Source organism: Dermacentor variabilis, chromosome 2, assembly GCF_050947875.1.
Source record: "Dermacentor variabilis isolate Ectoservices chromosome 2, ASM5094787v1, whole genome shotgun sequence".
Taxonomy (NCBI): Eukaryota; Metazoa; Arthropoda; class Arachnida; order Ixodida; family Ixodidae; genus Dermacentor; species Dermacentor variabilis.
Window position 1 is genome coordinate 13,291,225 of NC_134569.1, and position 22,516 is coordinate 13,313,740.

Genomic DNA, 22,516 nt, shown 5'->3' on the forward strand with positions numbered 1-22,516 from the left:
GAACCAGGTCTAGCCGTGGGGAGGTGGTCACGTATTCGTCGACGTGCCGGGGACTACGTGAAATAACCGGCGCGTCGGCAACTGAAGAGCACCCTATCCGCCACACAAGAACAGGGGCGGGGGGGACCCTTTCCTCCTCTTTCTGCATGGCGGCGACGGTGTTCTATGCAGTCACGTTATCTTGACTCTCTAGCGGCGTCAGCGGCATCCAGCGGTATCAGTCGGTCGCTGCTAGCGCTGGGGGGATGAAAGGGGGGCGGAGCTGGTTACGAGGCCGACGACAACGCCGACGACGACGCGAAACCCAGGAACGGACGCCAAAGAGCTGCGCTCTAAAAGGTGCCGGAGTTGGCTAGTCCTTGTATATAAATACGCTGGAATTAACGGATGGATGGATGGATGGATGGATGGATGGATAAACCTTTATTTGAAACAGTGACTTGTCACTCGAGGTGCAAGTTTCCCTTATTCCAGGAACCCTCTGCCTGGACAGCCCGCCGGGCCCGGTTTATCAGTTCGCGCTGGTCGACCAGGTCCAGCTCGGAGATCGCAGCCGCCCACGTTTCAGTGACGAGGTTTGGGTCTGCGTTTACTGTTCCTGGTTGTGTCGCTGTGAATGTGATGCTCGTTCCGGTATTCTTGGATTGTAGTAGAAAATGTGCCAGGGTGCCTGGCACACTGCAATGGGGACAAATGTAGCTTTATAGCGTCGGTTGGAAATGATGCAATGGGATGCCGTGGCTGAACGTATTGGTTTGGAGTCGCCTGTAGTCGGTGCCTTCGTTTAATGCTAGTTTTGGATGTGAGAGAGGGTATACCCTACGTCCAAGCCAATATTGCTGTAGTAGGGTTTGGTAAGTTAGTGCTACGGTTTCTGTTTCCTTCGCTGGTGTGGATGGGCGCGACGTGTCTAGAATTTCGTGCTGGGAAGTCCGGTTGACGCTTGCGCGGGCCGCGTTCTGTGCCGCTTCATTCCTCTCGAATCCCTCGTGTCCCTGAACTCACATGATGCAGGTGCGGGAGGGAGAAGTGTCGCCGCGTTTCAGCATGTTGATCGCTTTGATGGTAATCGTGCCCTTCATGTCGTTGGGTGCCGCTGTTTGAGAGTCGGTGAAGACCACTATGGCATCCCTGCTCGTCTGTGTGGCGAGTGCTATAGCAGCCTCCTCAGCTGTGTTCGCACGTTTGGCGAGAACTGTCGCCAACGCAAGTGTCGTTCCCTTGCAATCTGTGACGCTGATGGCGCAGGCGTTCCGGCCCGGATGCTTGGCTGCGTCCATGTAGCGCGCGTGCAGGTCATTAGAGCGGTTATGTCTGATGGTGTTTACCCTGGCGAGCCGTCTGCCTCAGTGGTGTTCAGGATGCATGTTCTAAGGGATCCGGCTAACTTGTAGATATTCTCAGAGCTTCGACTGGATCTTGCCCTTACGTTCGCCATCGAGTTCTAGGTTGGGTGTGTGTCCTGTGCGTCGGAGGACTGCCCGGCCTACGGTTGTGAGCTTGAGTCTTTGGTTGATGAGGTTTGCTTCCTCAAGTTCTTCCCAGGAGTTGTGAACTCCCATGCGAAGCAGTCGGTCAGTGGAGGCGGTTGGTGGCAGTCCTAGGGCGAGCTTCGTGGCCTTTTGCGTTATGAGGTTTAGCTTGTGTTTCTCCGCTGTCTTCAGGTTGAGGTAAGGAGTTTCGTACGCAATGCGGCTGTAAAGGAGGGCTTGTACCATTCGCAAGGTGTCGTGCTCTTTGAGGCCATTGCGGCGATTGGCCAGCCGTCGTATGAGATGAGTAAACTGTGTCACGGAGTTCTGTAGCCTAGGGAGTGTGGCGAAGCCGGACCCGTCCTTGTGTGTCCTTGTGCCAAGGGACATCTAACTGCGGTACTTTCAGCGACGTACTAATTGCGTACTAACTTTTTTCCGTCTGATACATAAACCCTGCGAAATATAGAGAATACCACGTATCTGCGCTCCCATCCTTATAATAAAGCAGCGCCCTCGAACAGGCTCCCTCTGAGTTATCCAGAATGAAATAAAGGAAATAAAGAAAAACATCGTGATCGAGCTGGTGCCTTATCTGCCACGCCCCGACCGAAGTAACATTCCGCGTTTGGTGTTAATTGGAAACAAGCTGTGACAGCTGTTGAAAGTGCACAGATGTCTTTTTTTCCGCAGGACCTATCACCACAAAAGCGAGTTGACAACGCCAGTGCAAAGGTTTAAAGGTGCGTTTTGTTTCGTCCTAGTCGCCATGTGTTTCTCTAATGAACAGAAGGTAAACGTCATCCTTGCCTTGGGATCTGCAAATAGCAACAAGAGGAAGGCCGCAAATATATATACCAGTCATGGAAGTGTGGCGGTAGACCAAACGCATCGGCTATCATCACGAATTATGAAAACCTGAGAAAAACCGGCAGCTTCAAGAAGCAGCGGGGAGGACTCCATTCACAGCCTACGCACGGATGTTCTAGCATTTATGGCCTCAAACCCTCATGCTAGCGTGCGGTACGTGGCCGCTGCAGGCAAGCATTTCCAAGTCATCAGTTTGGAGGATTCTAAATGACAGCCTTTCACCTGTACCACTTTAGCCAACACCAATGCTTAGAACATAGGGACCTGTAGAATTGTCTAGATTTTTCAAATTGGGTCTTCACAAAAGCCGATAAGTCATCAGACTTTTGACCGACATCATGTGCACAGATGAAGCCAATTTTCGCAGAAACGTTTAGGTAAATTTGCATAACGCACACTACTGGAGGTATTCCAGTCTACACTGGGTAAAGTGCAATCGGCATCAGTACCAGTGGTCGCTCATTGTGTGGTTCGGAATTTACGCCGGTGCTATAATCGGTCCCATCTTCTTCGATTACACACTGAACTGGACAGCGTTACGTGAACGAAATCCTTGAAGGAGCGGTGGATGAGTTTCTCAGCGAAGTCCCGCTGTCACGTCTTCCCCTCCTGTGGTATCAGCAAGATAAGCGCCAATACACAGCAGCAGCCGAGCAAGAAACTGGCTGGATGCGACTTTTCGTGTGCAATAGATTGGAAGGCACGGGCCTGTAAATTGGCCGGCCAGGTCACCTGACCTCTCTCCGCTCGATTTCTTTCCTTGGGGTTATGTGAAAGGTCGTGCTTACATGATCGAGACGGACTTCAGATTAGTTCAATGCAAGGATAACGGATGTATGCCGTAGAATTCCGGCGTTGGTCATCAAAAAAGCCACTGAAGATGTGATAAAGCGGACACAATACTGCGTAGCTGCAAAAGGAGACCTATTCGAACACGTCCTCTAACCTGGTGTTCAACGGAGCTTACGAATTCATAGATAATGTAGGCACACTGAAATCTGATGGTCTTTCTGTTTTTTTTTCTCTTTTTTTGTGCAGACATCTGATTATTAATTCGGCTAATTGAGAAGTGGTTTATTTACTTTCTTGAACGCATCGGTTTTGCCTATTCTCTACACGTTGGCCGCTTCCCGGCCTGTTTATTTCGCTTTTATTTTTGACACAAACCTGTTTTTACAGCACGTAAACACTTTCATGAAAAATAAAACGGTCACTTTAATTTGGCTTTGGTCCGAACCACGTTTCTGGCGCGAAATATAGCTTCGCGCGCACTCTTTCGATGCATGCGGTGCCAGGAAAGCGGGGATTTTGAGGTCGCGTTATCAAGGGGCTTTTGTTATCAATGCGATCAGTCGGTCATGAAAGACGGATAATAAATAAGCGTGACGCAGAAATGAGTCGAAGGAATAGCTGCGAAGCCGCGAAACCTGCTGTTGGTGCTCCTTCCGTACGATTATCGAGGTGATGCGCTGTCCCTTCGGGTTTGCGACAGCTAATGCATTTGCTTTCAATCAGTATGATGCGGGTGGGAGCGCACTCACGTGGCATTTTTCATACTTCGTGAGGTTTTTTTGCCAGTCGGAAAATTTAGTACGGAATCAGTACGTCGCTTAAAATACCGCATTTAGATGTCATTTTGGGGTGTTTACAAATGACTCATTGACACTTTGAAAATTAGGACAGTACTTCTCGAGTTACATAATTAATTGCAATTACTGAATTAAATCTCAATAACGAAATAATTACTTGCGGCTACTCCACTGTACTGGAAACAACATGCACTAGGCTTTCTTAGATTAATGCAACTGCTCTTTCTTTAAGTCTTGGTGCATGATGATTGGGGGACACTGTATAATTCACCCAGTAAGCGAAATGAGGCCAAGCCGGATTCACTCGAAATCAGAATCAAATTCAGTCATACGCAGGAGCGCTTATACTCGGACTCACAGAAAAGAGAGAGAGAGAGAGAGAGAGAGAGAGAGACTAGTTACGCCGGAAAGGCGAAGCAGTATCCAAGTATACGACAATTACACGAAGGAAGATTACACTACCGGAAGGACTCAGGCTGTGAAATTGAACTGTCTCCTACTATGAGGTCTTGCATATACTTATATAACGGCGTCACTTCAGTGCTCAATGCTTCGAGGTCCCACGGAGTTTTTTGAAGTGCAACATATATATATATATATATATATATACATACATATATATATATATATATATATATATATATATATATATATATATATATATATATATATATATATATATGTATATATATATATATATATATGGTTCGGAAAGCTGGTCGCCACCCCCCACCCCCCATCCCCCCCGGAAAAATGAAAACTGTCCGTCTATGCATCAATGCATACTAACTCGCTACCTACCGCCATTTGAAGCTCCGTTTGAACCATCGCTTTAAAACCAACGTTAGTTACCGATTACAGTGGTCGTAGGTGAAAATAGGACAAAACGATAGATGGAAGATTGAAATAAATACTTTCTAATATAAACGGCTGGTTAATATACCGTAGTGTGATCCACGTAGAATAAGAAGATGTATCAAAATTTTTGGAATTTGCCTTAATGTTTTAAGCAGAAATATGAGTGCTACGTCCATCAAGATCGACAGTCTTGCAATAGGTATATTGAAATGGCACTGTACTGGCACCCCTTGATCAAAAATATCACTTTTATTCTTTTCAGACGCTCTAGCAGTAATCTTTATTAACTATACATGTAGTATACATAGGCGGAAAGTATCGCCTTTGCAGCGAAACTGCAGCCTCAATTTTTTCTTTCTTTCTATATTTTTTCCTTTTTTACTGTGAGTCCACGTATAAGCGCTGTTGTGCATAACTGCTATTGATTCTAATTTAGAATTAATCTGGCTTGGCCTCGTTTCGTTTACTGAGTGAATTATATATATTTATGGCCTCTGCGTGCAAGTGGCGATGTTTCCATCCCTAATAAATGTTGTAAATTATTAAAAGAGTTCCTTTTTTTCCATGAGTCGTTAGCACTGCTAACTGAAAAGAGAAGAAATGCAGAGACATGTCATTCACGTGCATTTCACACTCCGTTGATAAAAGACTGTACGGAAGGAGTCAATGAAGTCTGCAAGTTTTTTTTTTTTTTTTTCAGGGTCAAAAAGCACGCAAAGCAATTTGAAGCGAGGTGAACATACAGCAACATTCATTCTCTAGTTGGAAGGCGAAAGGGCGCCTAAGACGAGGACAAGCAAAGAAGACAACTCATTCTGTAAGCATGGGCTATTCGTACCATAAGAAATAATATAATTGGTTACCTCCTTCTCTTTAAAAAATACAATAAGCTTTGTCTGTCCATGGTGTTTACAGTAAATAAAAAAAAATGTTGAAGTGAGAAAATACGGATGAGGTAGCCGCGGCTGGTGCTTCTAATGCGCTTGTACTCCTATTGTCAGGTTTAGCAGAAACAAAGCGAAAGTATGAATTAAAAGCCGTGCATGTTCACGCCAACAATGATGCAGTGAGCTTTAGCCAAAATAAAAATTTAACTGAAAAGGTAGAGGGAACTAAAAAGAAGTGATGTGGGTGACACAACTCTGGTAGTGACAGTCTGGGGGGGGGGAGTCCCTCCGCGAGTCCCTCCGTAGTCGGCGCTTATGCAGATATATACATATATTGGCAGCGGGGCCGCGCTGTTGTATACGCAACGTTCTAAATATGCCAGAATAATTGCATTCTTGAGCTTGTAAATCAATCATGATTTCGTTCGGATAGATATAATCACGGTTCTAGTTTTTAATCGCACAAATTACGAGAGCTTCCTTTTAGAGTAGGTTGCCGGATAAAGGTTAAAATTAATATTTTTGGGCTACGTCTACCGTGCTGAGTTATACTTTCATAAAGGCACACTTTCACTTGCTTCTGCGTTGTAGGAAGCCATGCACTCAAAGCAAAAACACGCAAAAGCTTTCTGTTGCAGAGATTGTGACGAATCAGTTGACGCCCCGCATTTGAAAGCGAAAACGGAACTTGCACCGGTCACGTGAGACAAGCCGCTGGCTAGTTGTGGCTGCTCGTGCACCCATGCACTTCGTACGTGGTACGGCTTCGGTGGTGGGCCGCCGCTAGGTAAACAAGTGGTTGGGCTCGCGGAATGGCCCAGACGCTTTAAAATGATCGTCTAAGTTTGCAATCGTAGCTATACAATGGACTCGGTACGTAGCGCCTTCTTTTGCGCAACATCTTTACGTGTAAGTGCATCTTAGCATTGTAAGGACTTGTACCGCCGATCAGTACAGTGTCCGTGCGAGGCTGTCGCCGTGCAGAGCTTGTGGATAATTTCAATTGAGAAGCCTCTCAAAGTAAATTCGACAATATAGCCTCACTTTTTAATTATTGATGCATATCTACGAATTACTTTGAAATGCTACTACATAGCGTAGCATAGCATTGCAAAAACTTAGTTAACAGAGACAGCTGCCGTCCGCCGGACACGCAGAAAGGTCATCTCCTCACAATAGCACAATAGGACTGCGTTGCGGAGGTTGTTGCACGTCTCCGTCGCAAATTGGGTTCTGCTTGAGCGATTCACTGGCTGCTGAGTGATTAACAAACACAAGTCTTCGAATAAGTGTGCGCTTCTTATGTCCCCTCAAGCGTTTCCGAACGAAAGTGGTTTCTTATCCCAATAGGAATGTTCTAGACATGCATACATATATGTTGCTGCATAACCATCGCAGGCGTTTGCATGTAATCATTACGCTACTAAGAACAGCGCCGTACTGCTCTTGCTTATCTTGCATGAGACTTCTTCATCTCATTCGCATTTGCGCCTATCTTTAAACCCGCACATCTTTCCGTGTCTTACAACAATAAGACGCTTTCACATGCTTGTAAATCAGTAGACAGGAACACACGTATGCTCCCCTGCTTGCTGATGTTGACGGTGATGCTTTGAGTACGAACATTCAGACGAAGTGTAATCATGAGTCTAAATTTGACTTTTCAGCATTATGTTATGCTTTGTTCTTGTCTCTGCATTTTATTGTGTGTCCGTGTAGCAGTTTAGTACTTAGAGATCACTGAACATTTGCCAATTGCATCTCTTGGTTTTGCCCTGCTTATACACTGCTGAAAAGAACATGAGATATGTTTACATATAGTGCCTTTCGTAACTGTGCTACATAGTATATACATTTCACGTCATGTCACTGAATGCTACATTTCACATGCAGGCATCCAGTGTATCATCATGACCAATGTGAACTGCTGGCAACAAAGCCATGGCCACCATGTTCGACCACAATCGAAACTCGACGGGACTCAAATTTCCCAAGAAAGAATGGACTAGAGACATCGATCGCAGCTGGGACCAAGCACTTCCGGTACCCAAGTGGGCCATATGCTGTGGACCCTGGCTAGTGGCGGGAGCTTCATTGGTTTGTTTTGGCCACAGCCTAGCTGGTGACTTTGTATTTGACGACACAGAGGCGGTGGTGCATAATGCGGACATACAGCCAGAAATTCCACTGCGTCGCATATTTGAAGATGACTTCTGGGGCACCGAGTTGCAGTCTGAGTCAAGCCATAAGTCATACAGGCCCCTTACCACACTAACTTTCAAGTAAGTTACCCTGTACTCTAAGAAAGGAAGATGTACCTAGAAGGCTGTCTGTGTTTTGTCTTGTATTTTGTTTTCTCATTGACTGTCTCATGAAGTTGTGGCGTGCATTTTGCATGCTTTAGCATGCTTTGTTCTACTGGACCTTTCTTTATCAAAGGAATGAAACAAGTAATGTACTGTGCAAAATACAAAAAAAGAAGGGCGGAAAGTAAGAAAGAACAGAGTACAGACCACCAACTTTTATTTCAAGAAACATAAGGAAGGTAATATAAAGGCATACTTATCACATGTGCCACCTGGAAGCGCAACAAATGAAACAGTCATTCTGCCACCTCTGGAATATGAGGTGTGCACACTTTTCTTTCAATTGCAAAAAAGTATGTGACAGAGAAAAACTAATGGCACAACCATTACAAAAAAAAAAAGCAGTAAGCATGACAAAAACTAACGAGAACAAGCAACAATATCGGGTGGCTAAAAAGCCCTGACATTTTCATCTTCAAAGCAGTGAGATGGACATTCAGTTTATCCAACAATTTATTTGACCTCTTAACTGGGATGACAAATTAAAAAAAAAAAATCACGAGTGTGAAATATTTTATAGCTTTTTTTCTCAGATATATGGTACCAGAAAGCCTATTGCATTATTACTGATCTTTTTGAACAAATATAGCAAACCTGATCATGTATTATTTATTTCTTAAGATTACAAGAACCAACATATACACGTGTGCAAAAATTGTAGAAAGTTCACGGCGAGTTAACTTCTCATTGACACCAGCAGATGCTCATTGTGATGACGAGTTGCCTTGTTATCGGCAGTTAAGGGGTGAAACACTGAGAACAACAAGGCAACGGCCAGAGATCGAAAAGCCCGCCCTTTGCCGTGGCGCAAGCCTTCAGATCGCTTTGGGTATGCTTCTACCGTGGAATGGAGGTCTTGGTCATCCATTTCTTCATCCAACACCTTCGGAAGTGCTATTCAAATCCTTCTGGGGAGTAGTGCAGGCCTTGCTCTCAAGCACGGACAGCACAGGAAAGTTGAGTAAATTTAAGTCAGTTAACAAGAAGGCTGCTCTTGTGAAGTGAAGTTTGCAGACTGTGTTGCACCCTTGTTGAACCACTTTAATACTGTGGGGAGGCACAGAATCTTGCTGGAACCCCTACAGTCAACCTTTGAAGTGAGAGTGTCTCTAGGGAAATACCATCTAGTATTCCAGAATGTCATTCAGGTAGTTTTGAACATTCACTTTCACTCCCTGGTAAGTGAAAATTAAGGGCATTTTGCAGTCAACATGACTGGCGCATGACTGAACCCACATGTTCCTCCCGATTAGCGTAGCAATCATATTCATTCACTTCCTTGGCCAACAGAACCAAATTTCCGTCATTTTGGTGGCTGAAACTTCTTCATTGGTGAACGTTGCTCGTCAGTGAACAGCACTGCACCATGTCATTCCTTAGGGAAACGCTTGGGAAGCGTAAAGTACTCTTGAGGGCAGTTTGAATTGATAAGGTCATCCAAGACACGTATGTTATGGAGTGCGCTCACACATAAGCCCAGACAGCATTTTGTGATGTTTCTACTCTAAGAGTGACTCATGCTAAGCTCCTTCGCCAATTTCCTCAAGCTTCTTTTTATTTTTTTCTTGGTTCTCTGTCTGACAATCCTGAAGAATGATATTGATGAAGCAGCACACTTAAAACAGACACATTCACACACACATGAAAGAGGACATACTCGGTGCTTATAAATGTCCTTTTTCATGTGTGCATGAATGTGTCTGTTTTAAGTGCTCTGGTTCGTCAGTGTCATGGCTCACCAACTAGCCCATCAGTATCTATTAAGTGAAGAACTGTAGTGTAGTGGGCCAAGCCAAGACAACCCAGAAGCCAGCAGCGATCCAAGGCAAGAATAAGAGAATAAAGTCAGTGTCGTTTTCAAAATGATGGCGGCATCCACAGCTTCCCTCCATCTGTAACATTAAACACAAAGTTAAACACAACTGGTGACAAGATGACAAGATGGTGCGCTACATCTGCAAGAAGAATCACTTTCAGCTGTGGTGAAGTGCTGCAACTAGTGAGCAAGCTTTGATGTGATAAAAGGACTTTCAGCGCCCACATTTCAAGCAGCAAGGGAAACAAGATGGTGTTTGCTCCATCCTTGCCATTTTTTCCATCTTTTGAACATATTATGTATCCAGCAGCCATTGGTCACCAATGGCGACGGTGCATAAATAGGTTTGAAAACCTTCTGTTGGGACTTCAAATTTACAACGCTGTGCAAAAGAAAGCGCTTCTCCTCCACTACATCGGCGAAGAGATTTATGATGTCTATGGTTCACTGACGCTCGTAGTACCAGCGACCCCAACAACCTCCAGCAGCAACGCCGGTCAAGGTGAATCCAGCCACACGAGTATGAGCAGGTCAAGAAATGCGTCCACGATCATTTCAGAGCAAAAAGAACCATGAGTACGAGATCTTCAACTTATGAAGAGCGACTCAACAAGATAGCAAGACGATCAACATTTTCTATATGCACCTCTATCCCATGGCAAGGTACTGCTCATCTGATGTTGACTCTGAAATCAAGGTACAAATTGTGCTTGGTACCACGTCCACGAAACTTCAACAGTTTGCACTCCAAACCGATGCAACACTGGAACAACTGACCCAGGGGTGCACGTATGAGGTAAGATCGAGGCAGCAAGGAAAGAACTAACACCAAGGCACAGCACACAGATTAGTGAAGCAAAGCTCAGATGCGGATCCTGATGACCGGGCCTTTGCAATACAACGCAGCAATGCCAAAGCCCCAAGAATGATGGCATCCCTCAATGACGTCATTATTGAATTTATTGTGGATGCAGGAGTGACACTGAACATCATCAGCTGAGAGACATATGACACCTTGCCCAACAAACTAATCTTGAGTGCCCCAGGGCCCAAAGTATTTGCCTATGAATAAAAAACTGAGCTCCCCTAGCTAGGGAAATTCTCTCCTGAGATATCATATAAAGGCACCAAGCTGCAAGATACCGTGTTGGTCACAAGCACTGTCGAGCGAGTCCCTGCAACATTTCAAACCAGCTGAAGCCCTCGAACTTGTAGCCCATGTGTATAACATCTCATCGCACTAGAGCATTCAAGGTGACCATCCCAGGTTGTTTGAAGGACTACGGAAGCTCGAAGGAATTGAAGTGAAACTACACATTGACAAGTCTGTTCTACCAGTAGCATCCGAGATCCAGTCACAAAAGAAGTTGAATGGCTCAAAGGATTCAATGTAGTTGAGTAAGTAACTGGCCCAGCACAGGAGTCTCTCCTATTGTGGTACCCAAACACCACTCACCAGGCATGGTATGAATGTGTGTGGACATGCGTTGGGCCAATAAAGCCATAACAAGAGAGCGGCATACATCCCCAGTGTTTGAAGATCTTGTCACTAGCCTGACTTGTGCACCAATCTTCTCATAGCTTGAACTAAGTAATGAGTGTCACCAACTGGTGCTGCCTGAAGAGTCAGGGTACATGACAACATTTACAATGCCCATGGAATTATACTGCTACAAGTGCTTGAACTTTGGAATAAATGCCACAGCAGGGTTTTTCCTAAACACAGACAGGTTATAACAGGCATCCCAGGAGTCATCAACATTAGTGACGACATTCTTGTCTATGACAAAACAGAAACAGAACACAATGACTGCATGAAGATGGTGCTGCAGTGCCTTTATAGCACCTAGGTAGGACATTAGGCAGTGTAACAGCAAGAGCTTGGTGGCACAACCCACCTCCCCATTCCAAAGGGGACGCTCATAATACCCATCCATCCACCCATCCATCCAGCTGTGGACTAACACTCAACCCAATGAAATGTTGCTTCTCCCAACCCAAAGGAGGTGGACTGACGTACACCAAGCGGCTCCCGACAAGCTAAAAGAAGCCTTGACAGGTAACCATGCTTCGGCCTACTTTTATAGCAAGAAGTCAACCCATCTCATTATTGACAAAGGCCTAGAAGGTCCAGGTGCCATGCTGGCTGGCACAGGTAGATGATAACATCAAAATTGTGACTTATGCAAGCTGCAGGCTAACTGATGCGGAGCACTACTCCAACATCGAAAAGGAAACCTTGGCTGTTGTGTGGAGAACTGAACACTTCAGCATTTACCTGTACAGAACTCACTTCATGCTCCACACTGATCACGAACCATTGATCAGTATCCTGTCCAATCCTTCTGTTCAACCCTCTGCTAGAATAAAGTGCCTGTGAGAGGAATAGAGAGCTTCTCCGTACAATAGACAATCCATCTGACTACATGTCAAGTCATCCACTCAAATTTACTCAGAATCGGTACAGAACACATAAGGTGCCTGATGAATATAGGGTGCTCCTGTCCCAGGTAACAGTGCAAAAAGAGATAATGACACAAGAGGTAACCAAAACATCCAACGGTGACACTACCTACTGTGAACTAAGAGAAGCCATCCAAGCTGTAGGTACTAGGTGGCATGCCCTGTGGCGTGATACAGCACTACAACTGTACAAAAATGTTGAACCAGAACAGACATCACCCGACAGTCTCATTCTTTGGGGCAGAAAACTTCTGCTACCAGCCAGCTTACAACAATGTGCAGTAGAGTATGTCCACAAGGGACACATGGGAATTGTAAAACCAAGCAACTGCTCCGCACCTGTTGTTTGGTTGCTCCACGTGGACAAATTAGTTGAGCAGTCAGTATGTGACTGCATCCCATGTCAGTCTTCTATGCCAAGCTCTCAACGCAATCCTGTGGTACCAGCTCCCCTTCTGAATGGACCTTAGGAAAATCTTAGCACCGATTTTGCTGGTCCACTTCCCAATGGCAAGTACCTACTCATACTCATTCATGATTATTCCCAGTTCCCCATAGAAGTTGTGCCATAATCAAACGCTGTTACAGACTGACATGCTTACAGGGACTGAACAATGTTTATAGAAAGCATTTGTTTTTAGGCTCTTTTTGTGTCATGACATCGTTACTTGAGCATGCGCTGTTGAAACCGAAAAGACACCGCTTCGATGCTGAGAGTAGCTTGTCATGATCTGTAGATTGCTGATGCTGATATAGCAGTCTTCCTTCCCCTCAAGGTGCATAACAGTCCAGAAGTTGATGGGCTCTCACAGACCTGTGCAGTTGACTTTTGTTGAGTGGCTCACTTGTAGCCATGCTCATGACTTACTGGCTTGCTGTACAAGTAAGGTCTTCCATTGGCCATTCGACGGCATGCTCACCGCCAACATCTTCGCTGTATTGTGGAACTGAGTTGTCTGATGTTTTCATATCTTCTGATGGTGTTCGTGCACCGAGGTCCATCTGGTTCGCTGGCCTACCCAATGAACACTGAGACTCTAACGTCTTTTGGTGCTTCAGCTGGTCCTCATGGCGGTGGTGATAATCCTCACTGGCTGACTCAACCTCAATCATACGAGAGCCTGCCGTGGACTGCACCACACTGGGACTCCAGCTGGCACCTTTTCCATCTTTTGTAATGTTTTTCTTGTATTGAAATTGCCCTTTTTGCCGGCATAAGATGAAGCCAACATTGTGTCGTATTGTATTGTTTGTGTTGTCGGTCCTGAATCAGTGCCTGTGCTTGCTGATGCTGCCCTCAGACAGGGTTTTATGGCCCATCAAGTTGCTGTGTGCAACTTTTAACGCGACAGCGCTAAGGAGCTCGTGTCGCAGAATTGCCGGTGTCATCGGCGTCGGTGGCGTTGGCCGTGAGCGAAAAATCCCGGAAGGCAATTCATAAATAAAAACAACTTGCAAGATGGGCTGGGTGGGAATCGAACCAGGGTCTCCGGAGTGTGAGACGGAGACGCTACCACTCAGCCATGAGTTCGATGGTTGAAAGCGGGAAAGCGTCTCTAGTGAATGCGGTGTTGCCTTATAAACGTGCCATAGAAAGTTATACTGCAGTGTATATCGGTAATTACGAGCATGTAAATTACAGAAGTCGCAGTTACACGAGTAGCGAAGTACGTTTCCGCTACATTTCTTCTGCGCTCTGCGCACACGCAAAGCCATCTTGCGGCAAACACAGAAGACCCCCTCCTCGCAATGTATGGCGCTGCCCTGACACGTGGCGCGTCACTCGCCCCATGATCGCGTCTACCTCCATGGCACGTCGTGGCGCGAGACGAGCACCCTTCCCTAACGCCACGGCGGCTCCACAGTTCTGGCTGACTACAGGTGTGCTTAGTGCATGCGTCATTGCACACATCTTGTTTATGAACTCCTTGCACGTTGAGACACTTGGTGCGTTTTGATTTGGCATTACCGAGGTGCATTTAGAATGCAGGGAAGATATTGTGCAAACAAGGAACGTGCGGAAAAAAACATTTCACCAAAGAGACTGTAATGCTTTCGCATTCCCACAGATAAGCAGTCTTAAGTGTCTCTGCCTAATTTTTTGGTTCAGCACTCTGGTTTACATGTTTTTGTGCAGTGAAATTGGCTTTTGCTAACCAACTGAAATTGCCCCCTTACCCCAGCTGTACTGCCAGCTGTGGTCTCTCTTTGCAACTTTTCCTTAATTTTCTGTTCCAGGCTCAACTGCATGTTGGCTGGAGGCCTCATAGCCAGCCACTTTCATGCTGTCAATGTGGTCCTCCATGCACTCGTGTCACTACTTTCGCTGCATCTCTTCAGGATACTTCTTCAGGGGGCGCCACGTGCCTCCCTCCTCTGTGCCCTACTGTTTGCTGTGCACCCAGTCCATACAGAAAGTGTATGTATAAGAGCATGTTTTGTACAAAGCTTTTGAGAACGGTTTAGCTGCATTTATGTTGTGTAGAATCAGTGTATTGTTTATGTACAGCTGCTAAATTGAAAGAATGTGTGTTGCTGCATCTAGCTGCTTCAACCTTATTGTGTGAAAAATTATTTTTCTTAAAAATTCTCATGGTTGTACTTGTTCAAATTTTTTGCTTAAAAATTTGAAGCAGCACAGCCACTTGCAGAACTTTTCAAAACAGGAAAGCTGTGCAGCAAAAGTGCAAAGCCAGTAATCACAACATGTAATTTGTACATGTGTCTGTGACCAACTGCAATTCAACATTCAATGCTGGAGTTTACACATTGACTGCAATGGGAAGAATGAATGTGAATATTTGACGCAAAGTTGATACTTTAGCAACCTGGTTTTTTTGCATGTACTTTTATGAAGCAAGAAGTTCCAATTTTGTTTTGTTTTTCTCTATTTTTAAGCATTTACATCTTGAAATCATTTATCAGTGATTGTGCATATGTACATGCAATAGCTACTGCCTGCAACAGCCTAGAACAAAATGTTAAATTCTGGGGTTTTACGTGCCAAAACCAAGATATGATTATGAGGAACGCTGTAGTGGGGGACTCCTGATTATATTAGACCACCTTTAGGCCTTTAGAGTGCACACAATGCATGTTACATGGCCGTTTTTGCATTTTCCTCCATGCTAATGTGGCCGCCGTGGCCAGGATTCAATCCTGCATCCTCTGGCTCAGCAGCACAACATCAAAGCCACTACACCACTACCGCGAGTGGAACCAAATGTTGGCGACACGGTTAAATCTCTGTATTGCTGATGTTGCATCAAGTGGCTGAGATTGAAGTTAGCAAGCGTGTTCTCTAATGGTCAGTTTTAGCAGTCACATTAATGCAATCTGGCATCGTTTTCAGAGGTACACTATGGTTGTGGTTCTTTGTGGCATGTGTGCCTGACAGTGAAGTGCACTTCCTAACACCACTAAGCTTATGTCTCTGGTCTTGTCAGTGCACTTGCTCTTCACGGTCACTCATTATGAAGGTTACATATAGGGTAAGAGTACCCACATACATATTGAAAAAGAAAATAATTGACAGCAGTCATTTGAGAATAAGGCCCCACTTTTAATAGTGTTAGCAAGTTAATTGATACATATGCAGGTTTTTCACTTTCATTTGAACTTTCATTTCGTTCTTCTTGGTGTGTAGAAAACCATGGCTCACAATGGATAACTGCATAAAAATGTTGCACGCACATCAGACTTACTCTTTAACAAATTTCTTCTATTGCATCAGTCCAGTTTCATTCTCATTGTATAACCTGTAAAGCAGATCTTGGAAATCTGGTAATTGTGGGGTCTCAGTAAATGGTGCGACTTACTGTGCCTTTCTTGAAGCTTGATAAAGCTGCAGTGCACAAATTTTAGCATTCTATGCATTCGTGGTTGCCAGTTCTCTGCGCCTCACTGTGATTCTGCTTCAGCTGCTTGTGGAATACGATGATGTTCATTGGACTAGGCTCAACATTCCTAGAGACCAAAACTGCATTGTTAAAAAGCATACTGTTGAAAGCATAATTTCACATTCAAAGTCAATGCACTCTCATATTTGCTGTGTTTTGAAAAAGAAAGCATAAATTCTTGATCTGCATACCCCTTGTTGATTGTTGCATCAGTCTAGGCTCGTAAAGCACCTTTTCGCAAGTCTTTTTTCATTAATTTTGCGCTAGGAGCATTGATTACCAGAAGAGAGAATGAAGGCCAAACTTCCTATTTTGAATTTCACACCAGACCTCTAGTGTTGTTATGTCAGTGTCACATCATGAATTTCAAAGTATCTTTTATATGTGGCCATTGTGAGCGCAGTAAAAGTATTTGTGGGCACAGTTGGTACAGTCAAGTATTTGAAGCTTGCAAGTTCAGTCTGTGGCTCCTTTAGATTAAAATACAGCCAATCTTTATTGATAGAAAATCAACTAGGCCCGACCAGATGTCCTCAAAATTCATTGCATGCCACCGGCACTTGAAAGCGCTGTTGCCACCAATTTTTTGTTTTGAACCTTTCCTGTGTTACTAAGCCTCCTCTCACAGGAAGTGTGTTAGTTTTGGCATTTTAGGAGGGAGGATAATTTACCTATGCAGCTATTTTTCTGTTTAGTGTCGCTTTAAAGGGCCCAGTTAATCCCCTTTAAAGGGGACCAATTGCAATGCATTCTCACTGACCTGGAGAGGCAAAGCAGAAGAGCGGGTCTAAAAATTAATCTGCAGAAAACTAAAGTAATGCTTAACAGTCTCGGAAGAGAACAGCAATTTACAATAGGCAGCGAGGCACTGGAAGTCGTAAGGGAATACATCTACTTAGGGAAGGTAGTGACGGCGGATCCGGATCATGAGACGGAAATAATCAGAAGAATAAGAATGGGCTGGGGTGCGTTTGGCAGGCATTCTCAGATCATGAACAGCAGGTTGCCATTATCCCTCAAGAGAAAAGTACATAATAGCTGTGTCTTACCGGTACTCACCTACGGGGCAGAAACCTGGAGGCTTACGAAAAGGGTTCTACTCAAATTGAAGACGACGCAACGAGCTATGGAAAGAAGAATGATAGGTGTAACGTTAAGGGATAAGAAAAGAGCAGATTGGGTGAGGGAACAAATGCGAGTTAATGGCATCTTAGTTGAAATCAAGAAAAAGAAATGGACATGGGCAGGACATGTAATGAGGATGGAAGATAACCGATGGTCATTAAGGGTTACGGACTGGATCCCAAGGGAAGGGAAGCGTAGCAGGGTGCGGCAGAAAGTTAGGTGGGCGGATGAGATTAAGAAGTTTGCAGTCATGACATGGCCACAATTAGTACATGACCGGGGTAGTTGGAGAAGTATGGGAGAGGCCTTTGCCCTGCAGTGGGCGTAACCAGGCTGATGATGATGATGATGAAAGGGCCCCTTACCAGGCCCCATAGCAAATGTTGGCTGTAAGCTGGAAGTTGTTACGTGTCCTCTAGGGAGTGTTCTGCCACAAAAATTTTTCGAATCGGCTGATTAATAGCTGAGATATGGATATTTCAGTGCTGCGAACCCATGAGTTCAGGCGGCAAGCTCCTCTGCCAAGTGAGACACTCTCTCCACACGCCCCATCTAGCCTCCGCAAGCGAAATTCCTTCCCTGCATTCTCCCATGTTGGACCTCAAGGATCGCATGATGCATACATCACGGGCCCCGCCTTCACTTTCTTTTTCTCCTAACTTTATTTTTTTTTGGTGCTGCTCACTTTCGCTGACAGCATTGTGCACGAGCTTTTGTGATTGTCTCGTTTCATGCAGTGCACGATTTTGCAAGCTGTGCACAAGGACACATGACTAGCGGTATAATTCAGTGCTACACGAATACTTAGGCAGAACAAGTGGGTGGCAGAGCATGATCACGCGCTGGAACATGGTAGAAAATGGCATAGTTTTGGTACCTATGCACATGACTGCATGACCGTGGGAACAAGCAGATGAAGCGGAAGTACATCTCCCTTGCTTTGGTGTGAAGTAAAACAAAAAACACGCAGACATTCTATTTGTGTGTTTTATTATTTTTCTAAACTTCAATTCATCAATTCAAGCAACAGATCACACAAATAACAGATGTTGCCTTGAATAATTCTCGAAGTCACGTGTCACCACAAGCGATGTCACACTGCGGACAGGAGTACGCAGGCGCAGGGACACGAGTATGTCACCGTCCGGCTTGGAGCTCGGTCGCCGCGAGGGAAAGGAAAAACGGCATTCGGATTGAAATTTCAGAAATTTCCACGGCGCATAGCGATGTAATTCTTTGCGAACACAATCGTTAGCACGCATTGTATGCTCTGCGCTTCTCAGCTCAATATAGCCAGACCAGGTGAGGGGCCCTTTAAACGGAATGCTAATGTCTATGCCTTGCAGGTGGCAGCTGTGGTGGGCAGGGCAGACCTGCTGTGTGCTGTGTTCTTCATCCTCTCCTTCCTGTCTTTCACTCGCTCCTGCACATCAGGTGTGTGTGCATCATCTTGAACACATGATGATGGCATTGAAATTTATTGATCCATTCATTGATTCATGGGGTTTAATGCCCCAAACCATAACATGGCCCATTAATTTTTGCCCACTAGGTTCTGAGCATCCAAAGCACAGTGCACACGTGCATGTTTCTGCGGAATACGGCCACCAAGGCTGGCACCATATTTGCACACAAATAATGCAACCACGAATACTATATAACCCAAGGGGGGACTATTGGTCTCTCAGAAAAACAAAACAAAGAGTATGTTACAATTATAGCACGAAATGATGCTGCAAAGAAACGATGCACAAAAGCAGATAGCCACAGGGCCTTACTTGTTGTTACTGCACATTGACATCGCAGAATAAATTAAGAAGACGAGTGCTGATGTCTTTATCAACGTTGGCAACAATGGCACTGTCCTCCGTGGCATCCACCGAGGTTATAGGACAAGCAGCGCTTCAGAAATGGCCGCAACGCAATTGAACACGGCAAAGCCTTTCACAAGTCACGTTGATGCACCCCATGACTTTGAATACCGCTTGCTTGACGTGCCTGCACAACAGTGCTGGTTGTCTTGCTTAAATTTGCGATTAATATTCCATAACTACATTGGTGCGTTACTAATAGCGTTCTGAATCAGGAGAAGAAAGACAGCGCAAAATGCACAGTGACAGCTTCCAGCTCGGCACTCTTGCGCTAGATGAAGTGGCAGCGAGCACAGAGAGCTTGCCAAGCAGGCATAAATATTTAAAGAGAAAGAAATCCATTCTGTTTGTGTCATGAACACAAACATAATGTGACATGGGTTCTGAGGCCAAAAGTTTCTTTAAAATTCTTGTGTTATATTCGTGCAAATACGGCAAAGCACGATTCATTGAGCCACAGTGGCAGGTGCAGAGATTCAGCCTCTATACAATTTTCTTTTCTGTTCACATATTTTCTTGAAATCACTTATTTTTCTTTCTTTATTCGTGCATTCAAGGGCCCATTTAGGCACTTTGTAATGGGAGATAACTTTTATAAGGAATGTGCCAATTGAAAAACATTAGTAAAACCTAGCGACAGAAATACCTTTCAGCAAAATTACATATGCAAGAAAATGCGCTGAGCTGAGAGAAAAATTTAACTTTTATAAGAAGCTTCAGCTTGCAAACAAAGACATCATAATCAGTTATGGATGCTATGTCCTTTTGTGGCCTTATACCACTGATACAGAATTGCCAAGAAAAGTTGTGAATGGCGATATACTTAGGTTAGTGCATGCAAAACAGGGCTGTACTTAAAAAGGGGATCTAAATGCTGAAAAACATGATGTCCTTGATGTTGACATAAGATTTACTTAACTAGGATTTACAGTGATTGATGAAGCATGTGAAAATGTGACAACAGCATTAGTAGATCAAAAAAAGCCATTCCCTAATCTCAGTGACGCTGTAGCTATGTGAGTGCATACTTAAATCTTTATTTTGTATATCTTCTAGTTGTGTGATTAGGCACATCTAATGCAGGTTCCACATAATTGTGCAATATTCTATTGTGGAGTGGACAAGTGTGGTGTATTCTAACAGCGCAAATTGTGGTTTTCTGGTATCACTGTTCTCAGCATAGTTATAAAGTAACATTGAAACTGATAGTGGGTTTGATATGGTGAGTGAGGTGGGAGCATGACAGAGATCAGTGGACAGCTTTAGGAAAGGCTTTTTTTTTTTTTTTCAATTGCGATAATTGGGCTGTCATGTTTCTAATAGTAGAAGTGGAAACAATACTCATGTTTTTTATTAATGCAAAAGCATTATATGCCCCACGAAGCGGAAAATGCGGTGCCTGTTGTTATCACCTGATGGTATCAAAACCCACATGATCAAGTGACGACATCACAGTGCCAGTGCTGGACCTGCTGCAGCTCGCACTGCGAAATCCTACAGTGAACAGCCATGGCATTGGACTTGACCCACTCCCAAAATTGTACTAAGGCAGATTAAAGTAGATTAAGATATATTAAGATTGGTGAAAATTAGAGCAGGGTGGATTAAAGTGGACTTTTAGTTTAAGGTGGTAACTTCGACAAGTCCTAATGCTTTCACATTAAAATCACGTAAGGATACTTAACTGACTGTCAATTTTTGGTTCTTCAGAGAATGCCTGGTCATCTTGTGTCTGGCTCATGACGTCTGCATCTTGGAGTATTGTGTCCATGCTTTGCAAGGAACCTGGCATTACAGTCATAGTAAGCATAAATTTGTCCTATTTCCTATTTATGACCTTGTTGGCTGCTTCTGTATTCCTGTAGAGCAATCTTTGTGCTAGAGTTACATTTGAGCACACTACAAACAAACAAACATGATGGTTTGAAATTACCAGTGTTCTGGTATGAACATATGGCAAGTTGACGGGAATGCATGGCCGAAAGTTGAGCAGAGAGAACAATGAAGTGAAAAGAAAAGTAGACAACACATTGCTCGTACCATCTTGTCTACTTTCTGCTTCTTCTTGTTTTTCTTTCTTTCTTTAGCTTCCCAGTATTTTTAGTCATGTGTCCTGCTATAAGTGCAGTAAAGCTTGAAGTAGGTGTTTGAGACTATGATAATATTCTGATAATATTCAAATTATTTATTTTCCTAAACATGTTTGGAATGGCTTTTAGGGCCTAAAACTGTGGTCAGTAGCTTGATAAAGACCCAGAAACCAAATACAAGGCAGGGCTTTAATTCATGCACATGTGGTGCCTGTCCTTGATGTCCATGTTAAACCATGAGCAGATACATGTTGACCCTTTTTTCGGTGATCCCGTGGGTGCTGCCATGTTTGATCATGTTGTGATGCATCCGTTGCTTGCCTCAATCAATTGCCTCCGTTGCCTCTGCACTTACAATGGGTATGTATGACACCGATGCGGCTTAACAAACCTCTTTCGGGAGTTATTGTAGACGGTGACTAGGTGGACGACATGAAGCTTTGGCCACAGCTTCAGAGAACGTGCAAAAGCGCTTTGGAAGCTGATTAAGCTATGTCCAAATGGCGCGAGCAGTGCATATGGTGCTTGTTTAAAAAGCGAGGCTAAATATGTATTCCAAGCTATATCCAAACTTTCCACTCATGAATTGAATCAGGATTAGTGTGTTTTGCTCTTTGTTCCTCACTTGGCAAATATTTTGAAGCAGTAGCTTGTCACATTTCTGACTCAGTAAATTTCCTTGGTGAGGTCACTGTCTGATTATTTATGCCTAATCGCTTGTAGGTGTGCTCAGTTCTGAGAGATTTGTTCTTGCTGCGTGCAAGGCTTGAAACATAGCCGTTTTGTACATTGTAATACCTTGTAGCGAAGATGTATTATCACTAGTAACTCGCTTACTCTTGTGGACCGTCACAAAACATTCACCTTCGACCATTTGTGTGCTGTCGGTGTAGACCGTCATTTATTTTGCATATATGGTGCGCATATATTCAAATGTGCGCTCATCTACTTATTGACATGTTGACGATAGAGTGGGTTTAAGATTCCATGCCAGTTGGGGTAGATGTGTCTAGATATTGTGCATGAAACTTATTATTACAGGAAGCAGTGCTACTCCTTTTGTCATTCTTTAACAAGCAGTACTCACTCTTGCCGACATTCTGGGGCTGAAGCGCTTTCTTTGAAGGTTAGCAATACAACGCTGGTGGATTAGTAAATTACTGCACTCTCGAAGAAAGCCGTACATCTCGAACTGCCAGTAACACATACG

General features: G+C 44.3%; 1 protein-coding gene across 2 annotated transcripts in view; it reads left to right on the top strand.

Moving 5' to 3' along the window:
* The first annotated feature begins 6,415 nt into the window (after positions 1-6,415).
* Positions 6,416-22,516, top strand: part of Tmtc4 (Transmembrane O-mannosyltransferase targeting cadherins 4) — a 92,156-nt gene continuing 76,055 nt past the window's right edge. Inside the window, exons 1-5 of one of the 2 annotated variants that reach the window (XM_075679657.1) lie at positions 6,416-6,549; positions 7,570-7,958; positions 14,560-14,740; positions 18,692-18,779; positions 20,927-21,018. In XM_075679657.1, coding sequence (XP_075535772.1) covers positions 7,618-7,958; positions 14,560-14,740; positions 18,692-18,779; positions 20,927-21,018 — 702 coding nt within the window. In that variant the 5' untranslated portion in view covers positions 6,416-6,549; positions 7,570-7,617. Of the gene's footprint in view, positions 6,586-7,569; positions 7,959-14,559; positions 14,741-18,691; positions 18,780-20,926; positions 21,019-22,516 lie in introns of both variants that reach the window. The other variant, XM_075679658.1, reaches the window with a different exon arrangement.